The sequence below is a fragment of the Lissotriton vulgaris genome, chromosome 12, assembly GCF_964263255.1.
Source record: "Lissotriton vulgaris chromosome 12, aLisVul1.2, whole genome shotgun sequence".
Lineage (NCBI taxonomy): Eukaryota > Metazoa > Chordata > Amphibia > Caudata > Salamandridae > Lissotriton > Lissotriton vulgaris.
In genome coordinates this window covers 107,601,124-107,608,726 of record NC_141700.1, presented here as the reverse complement: position 1 = coordinate 107,608,726, position 7,603 = coordinate 107,601,124, and the positions used below count along the sequence as shown (strand labels likewise).

The 7,603-nt window shown below is 46.7% G+C and overlaps 1 protein-coding gene across 2 annotated transcripts in view; it reads right to left on the bottom strand.

The window, feature by feature from the left end:
* Positions 1-202: 202 nt before the first annotated feature.
* Positions 203-7,603, bottom strand: part of RUSC1 (RUN and SH3 domain containing 1) — a 214,487-nt gene continuing 207,086 nt past the window's right edge. For both annotated transcript variants that reach the window (XM_086947408.1, XM_086947407.1), the window contains one exon: positions 203-763. In XM_086947408.1, the coding sequence (XP_086803534.1) occupies positions 595-763 (169 nt within the window). In that variant the 3' untranslated portion in view covers positions 203-594. The remainder of the gene's footprint in view (positions 764-7,603) is intronic.

Sequence of the window (7,603 nt, the reverse complement as noted above, 5' to 3'; positions counted from 1 at the left end):
TGTGTAGCACTGGCACAACACAACTGCAGTGCTGGAGGAAGCAAACACTGCTGCAGTCCTGTACCACTCTCCTGGCACTGCTTGGGGACGCTCCTACAGCCAGAGACCTATAGGGATGGCAGAACACTCCGAGAAGGAAGCTTGCACTGCTGGAGGATTGTAGCTCCTAGTGAACACTGCTGGAGGAAGATTGCACTTTTTTGTGACACTCACTGCATTACTTAAACTGAGTTCTCAAGGTGTATATTTCACAAAGAGTATTATTACAGACACAATTCACTAAATTCTCAATTTCTTAAAACATTCTAAACATTTCAGTGCTCTTGATTATCCAGAGGTAGACTGGACTTTACAGCAGAAACTGCATCTCTGAGGAGTCATAAAGGCTGTGGCAGGGCCAGTCAAACACAAGCCTGTCTGAGGCAGCCCAGGCAGACATGTAGCTGAACCTGCCCCACCAAGAGGACGGGTTCCAGCTGTTTTGCGCACCTTCTAGGTTTCATGCAGATTGTCTCTGGATAAAGTGTGTCTGTTTCTCCCAAGTCGTATCTGTCATAGGATCAGAGCGCGTCTGCTTCTCCCAAGTCGTATCTCTCATAGGATCAGTGATGTGTAGGCTACAGGCACCAGACCAGTGTTGCTCCCGCGGCAGCAGCGGATCCAGTCGTCATCCACTGTAGAAAGCAGCTGTAAAACCTCGTCCTTCTGGAAGCTCAGGTGGGACCCCGAGGATCCTGTGTGGTCACAGATCGCCCTCACGGTCCTGCAAAGAGAAAGGGTGTCAGAGCGTGTTGAGGTACCAAGGCAGAGGTTATCAGATCACTCCCATTTTATATTTTTGCCAGATCACTGCATATAGGCATGATACTATGTTTTCAGTCCTTCACTTTCCTTTTTATACATCTTTGGTACAAGAGGGCTATTTCAATGGTCCCATTGAAGGAAACAAAGCAAACTCCCTGAGTGTGGTAGTTGGTTAAATGAAAACGATGAGCTTTAGCGAGCCACCATTGAAAGGAAACAATGTTCTCAAGTAATTACAACTGATATTATAAGTTCAGAGGCTGTGGTGATTGCCTCCTGAATTCATTGCCCAAGTTCTGTTTGTGAATAGACCTACTCAAGACCAAGGGAAAAGAGCAATAAAATATCTGGTGAATGGGCATTTTCTCTGAATTCCTATATTAAACCCGGCAGGGAAATTGGCGTTTTGAGGTCTGTAGCATTGTATTGTATGGCAGTAGGTCTGTGGTGGTTACAGTCTGAGTGCAAGGATCAGTGGTATCCATTTTGGATGGCGTCTGGTTTGCATGAACTAGGGTGGAGAGCAGATTCAGATTCTTCTGTAGAAGTGCATCGACTACATTCCTGTGGCTGGAGGGTGGAGATCAAGACACAGAAGTAGAGGAGGCTATAGACAGGGACCCCACCGAAAAAAATCAATGAGGACCCGGTTATCAAAGGGCTACTGATTTGTTCTTGCAGAGCACTGTAATTTGATAGATGGATTGGGTGAGGGCTGGGGCTACAGTCTGTTGTTTAAGGTCAGGAAGTTTCTAGGCATGGCCTCTATTTTTGAGTGCCTCAGATTCCTCCTTCAGGAAGGCTGATGTCAGCTCAGCAAGGTGCAGAAACCTATCACTTCATCGTGCCCTTGTTTTGGAGACTCCTTCTTGAAGCCAGCATCTTTGCTACCTGCTATCACCTTGCACAAAGCCTGTATCTGAGGATTGTCAGAAGAAAAGAGATTTGAAGTACAACCACCCCAAACCAGTTCTGAAACCTCAGTGAATCCACATCCATGTGTCTGTGGAATGTGTACAAACGTAGAATCCAAATCACCCCACTTTGTTCCATTACCAAGTTTCAGGTTCTTCATGACTGAGGTAGGGACTGCTCCTCTAAGCACCTGGAGGATTGCTGTGTGACCAAGGCTGGTGTCTGCATGACCGCCAGTCTCCCATAGGGGCGTAGGCCTGCCTCAAGTCTGCTCTTGCTGCTGGAGGATTTTAAGGTCTGCCAAGAGCCAAGAGAGGTGCCTTCTGAGAGAGGAAATTAGTATTCCAGGCCCTCTAGGATGGGTGACTATCCAGGAGGAGATGTACCGCATTTTCAATGTGTAAGGAATACCTGGCAAGCAACCATGTGGCTAAGAACCGCATTCAGAAGACTTGTCTAACCACATAAGAGCGTCGAACGTTCAGCGCCCAGTGCTGAACGTTCGAAGAACGAATGCTGGCCCGTCGGCCAACGGTCGTGCGCAGCACTGGCAAGGTAGTGCTCGCGACGACCGTTGGCCGACGGCAGCACTTAAGGGGTTAAATATCATGTGCGAGTGTTAGTCTGCTGTGAATAAGAGACTGGTTCTCTGCTGCCAACGTCAAAATGCTATGTCAATACAGAGGTGGGAGCCTTAATTGGCCGAGATAGTAAAATTAGTGAAGGCCTCCCCAATATCTAGGTCAGTGTGGAGGCTACATCAGCCGTACCAGTGTCCCATCAGCAACCTGCCTATGTAGGCTGCAACGGCAGAAGGCGAGACATGCTAGCTGAGCTGATATCTTCAAGTTACAAGAGGTTTTATAGTATGGGATTGCCTGGCATTGTACCGTATGGTATGTCATTGTATAGATATGGCATGGCCTGTCATTGTTTATTATGGTATGCCATTATATAGATATGGTATGTCATGTCATTGTGTAGCTATGGTATGACATGTCATTGTATAGGATGATTTACAAAAGGGGGTGGTGATGAACAGAGTGTCTGAATTAAGCAGACCACTCTTACCCAGTCCAAAGATCAGGGCTTGATCCATCACCGTTATTTATCTCACTGCACCATCCCAGCTCAGAACCTGGCTATATGCAAATCAGTCTGTCCCTGGCCCAGTGCATCATGGGAACAGGGCAGACTGAACTACCAAGCCAATTCTTCACCAGAAAGGAGACAAGCTACCGGGGACCGGTTTCTGGCATTTCAGCCGTCGTCGGCCCGGCTTGCTTGAATCCTGATGGTGCAATGAGAAAGGGACTCATGTCTGAGTATACCCTGCCACACCTATAGTGGCCAAAAACGATTCACAAAAGGGGGTGGTGATGAACAGAGTGTCTGATTTAAGCAGACCACTCTTACCCAGTCCAAAGATCAGGGCTTGATCCATCACCGTTATTTATCTCACTGCACCATCCCAGCTCAGAACCTGGCTATATGCAAATCAGTCTGTCCCTGGCCCAGTGCATCATGGGAACAGGGCAGACTAAACTACCAAGCCAATTCTTCACCAGAAAGGAGACAAGCTACCGGGGACCGGTTTCTGGCATTTCAGCCGTCGTCGGCCCGGCTTGCTTGAATCCTGATGGTGCAGTGAGAAAGGGACTCATGTCTGAGTATACCCTGCCACACCTATAGTGGCCAAAAACGATTCACAAAAGGGGGTGGTGATGAACAGAGTGTCTAAAAAACGGTGATGGATCAAGCCCTGATCTTTGGACTGGGTAAGAGTGGTCTGCTTATTTCAGACACTCTGTTCATCACCACCCCCTTTTCTGAATCATTTTTGTCCACCATAAGCGTGGAAGGGTATACTCAGATAAGAGTCCCTTGCTCATTGCACCATCAGGATTCAAGCAAGCCGGGCCGAGGACGGCTGAAATGCCAGAAACCAGTCCCCGGAAGCTTGTTTCCTTCCCAGTACAAGAATTGGCTTGGTAGTTTGGTCTGCCCTGTTCCCATGATGCACTGGGCCAGGGTCAGACTAATTTGCATATAGCCAAGTTCTGAGCTGGGATGGTGCAGTGAGCTAAAAAACGCTGATGGATCAAGCCCTGATCTTTGGACGGGGTAAGAGTGGTCTGCTTAATTCAGACACTCTGTTCATCACCACCCCCTTTTCTGAATCATTTTTGTCCACCATAAGCGTGGAAGGGTATACTCAGATGTGAGTCCCTTGCTCATTGCACCATCAGGATTCAAGCAAGCCGGGCCGAAGACGGCTGAAATGCCAGAAACCGGTCCCCGGAAGCTTGTTTCCTTCCCAGTACAAGAATTGGCTTGGTAGTTTGGTCTGCCCTGTTCCCATGATGCACTGGGCCAGGGTCAGACTAATTTGCATATAGCCAAGTTCTGAGCTGGGATGGTGCAGTGAGCTAAAAAACGGTGATGGATCAAGCCCTGATCTTTAGACTGGGTAAGAGTGGTCTGCTTAATTCAGACACTCTGTTCATCACCACCCCCTTTTCTGAATCATTTTTGTCCACCATAAGCGTGGAAGGGTATACTCAGATGTGAGTCCCTTGCTCATTGCACCATCAGGATTCAAGCAAGCCGGGCCGAAGACAGCTGAAATGCCAGAAACCGGTCCCCGGAAGCTTGTTTCCTTCCCAGTACAAGAATTGGCTTGGTAGTTTGGTCTGCCTTGTTCCCATGATGCACTGGGCCAGGGTCAGACTAATTTGCATATAGCCAAGTTCTGAGCTGGGATGGTGCAGTGAGCTAAAAAACGGTGATGGATCAAGCCCTGATCTTTGGACTGGGTAAGAGTGGTCTGCTTAATTCAGACTCTCTGTTCATCACCACCCCCTTTTCTGAATCATTGTATAGGATGGCCTGTCACTGTATGTTATGGTGCCATATGGCTTAGCATCGTACAATATATGGTATGGGCTATCATTTTATAGTATGGTATGGCTTCACGTTGTATAGAATGGTATGGCATGTCACTGCATGGTATAGTATAGTATAGTATGACCTATCATTTTATAGTATGGTATGGCCTGTCATTGTATGTTATGTTATGTTATGTTAAAGAAATGTGTTACCGTGCACGAACACCAATTGGTTTCATGGCGCTCAAAGACAAAGTGGCAAAACAGAGCGTCAGGTGTGAACAGAAAAGTTAATCATAAGCTAGCTGAAAAAGATAGGTTTTAAGAGATTTACGGAAAATGGTGTAGTCAGAAGAAAGCCGGATTGAAAGAGGGAGAGAATTCCAGGTAGAAGGAGCAAGAAAAGAGAAATAGGAGCCACCATGTTTTTTGCGTTTGAACCTGGGGGTGATTAAGAGGTTGTGTGCAGAAGACCTAAGATGCCTCGGGGGGATGTGGCGTTTGAGACTAAGAGAGGTAAAGGCAGGGGCGAGAGCAAAAAGAGATTTGAAAACAGTACAACCCATTTTGAAAATACAGCGGGAAGCGACCGAAAGCCAATGCAATCTTTTCAACAGGGGCATAACATGTTGGTGCTTTGGCTGTTGGAAAACCAATCTGGCCGCCTGGTTTTGTACCAGCTGGAGCCGATGGCGGTGGTAAGCAGGAATCCCCACATACAAGCAGTTGGCATAGTCAATGCGAGAGGTGACAAGAGCCATAATGACAAGTATGAGAGCTTCTGTGGATAAGAACCTACGGATTTTGCCAATTCTGCGTAGATGGTAAAAGCAGGCCGAGGTGACAGAGTTGATTTGAGGTCTCATCGAAAGGTCACTAGAAATGATGACACCAAGGCTCTTCACGGACTTGACTGGGCAAGGAGGAGGGCCAAGAGCTTGGGGCCCAAAGCTGGAGCTCCAAAGATTTGAGGACCCTCCTATTAAGACCAACTCAGTCTTGCTGGGGTTGAGCTTCAGCTGACTGAAATTCATCCACTCAGAGATGGTGAGCATGGTGGATTGAAAGTTAGAGCAAGAGGAAGAAGAGGAATCAATAGAAAAGATTAGCTGTAGGTCGTCTGCGTAGTTGAAGATGGTGACAGGGGTGTGACGGAGAGAGGCTAAGAGGGGTTGCATATAAAGATTAAACAGAAGGGGCGATAGAGCAGAACCCTGGGGGACACCACAGGAAAGTGAAGATTGGGGGGCAGAGAAGGTAGAAAGCTGAACCGATTGAGAACGTTGTTGGAGGAAAGACCTAATCCAAGTTAAGGCCAGGCCCTGGATACCCGCATTTCCGACACGGTCGATCAAAATAGTATGATCGACCGTGTCGAAAGCGGCCGACAGATCTAATAGCACCAAGGCCTGGGCCAAGTTCTTGTCAGCCCCCTGTCTCAGCGCATCCATCACGGCCACAATGACCGCTTCCGTAGAATGGGCCGGTCTAAAACCGGCCTGCTGGTCATCTAGGAAGTGAGATTTTTCAATGAAGGCGCTCAGACAACGGGTGACATGAGTCTCCAACACCTTCCCCAGATAGGGGAGGAGGGAGATTGGTCGATAATTGCCCAAAACAGTTGGATCCGAGCCTGGTTTTTTGAGAATGGGTACTACAACAGCTTTTTTTAAAGCATCGGGGACAGAGCCTGTAGCGAGAGAGTAGTTAAGAAGGTCTAATCGGGGACCTGGACAGGCCAAGAAAGCATCTTTCAGAATTTGAGGGGGGCAACAATCATTGGGGGAACCAGAACTTACTACATGTAATAAAGAAATGAATTCAGACTGAGAGATAGGGGGAAATTCGTGCAAGCGGCAGGGATTCGTGGGGGGTAGAACACAGACATTAGGTGAGGAAGGGGAGGGAATATTGTTTTTAATAGTTGTGATTTTGTCAATAAAAAATAAATTGAGGGAGTCGCAAAGAGCCTGTGAGGGTTGGGGCTGGACAGTAACACGATCAGGAAGAGAAAGTTCAGCTACAATAGGGAAAATGTCCTTGGTTTTTGAAGCTGAATTGAGAATTTTCTGGGAATAGTAGGAAGATTTAGCCAATAGATTAGATTTCTTGTACAATTTTAATAGATCCATATAAGTGGTTCTTAGTAAGGGGTCATAATTTCGTCTCCACCGACGCTCAGCTTGTCTAAGGACTCATTTGTCCAGTTTTAGTTGATCAGTAAACCAGCGCTGAGCGTCATGTGGGCGTTTAGTTCTGATAGTTTTCACAGGGGCGACCACATCACTAGCTTGTGTCAACCATTGATCAAGGATAACGGTTTGTGTGTTAATATCAATGGTGTCGCTAGGGAGTGTGGTAGACAGAATGTAATGAAAGTGAGAAGTATCAGCCTGCTTCCAGTTTCGTGCCGTGAAATTAGACACCGGTGGAGGATGGGTGGACGGGGAAGATTTTAATAAAAAAGAAATTAAAAAAATGATCAGACCAAGTGCAAGGATAAACTGAGGGGGGGAAATGTCCAGGTTTGCCGTCCATACCTGGTCGAGAGTACGGCCTTTATTGTGGGTCGCTACTGAAATTGTATAGTATGGTATGTTATTGTATAGTATGGCCTGTCACTGTATGTTATTGTATAATATGGCTTGGCATTGCACAGTATATGGTATGGTCCATCATGTTATAGTATGGTATGGCTTCTCGTTGTATAGTACGATATGGCATGTCACTGTATGGTATGGTATGGTATAGTATGACCTACCATTTTATAGTATGTCATTGTATAGTATGATATGGTATGGCCTATCAAGGTATGATACGGCCTGTCATTGTATAGTGTGGTATGGTATGGCCTGTCACTGTATAGTATGGTTTGTCATTCTTTAGCATGGTTTGGTATGAACTGACATTATATACTATTTGTATCATATGGTATGGCATGTACTTGTATAGTACGCCATTGCCTGTCACTGAAGAGAATGGTACAGCCTGTCCTG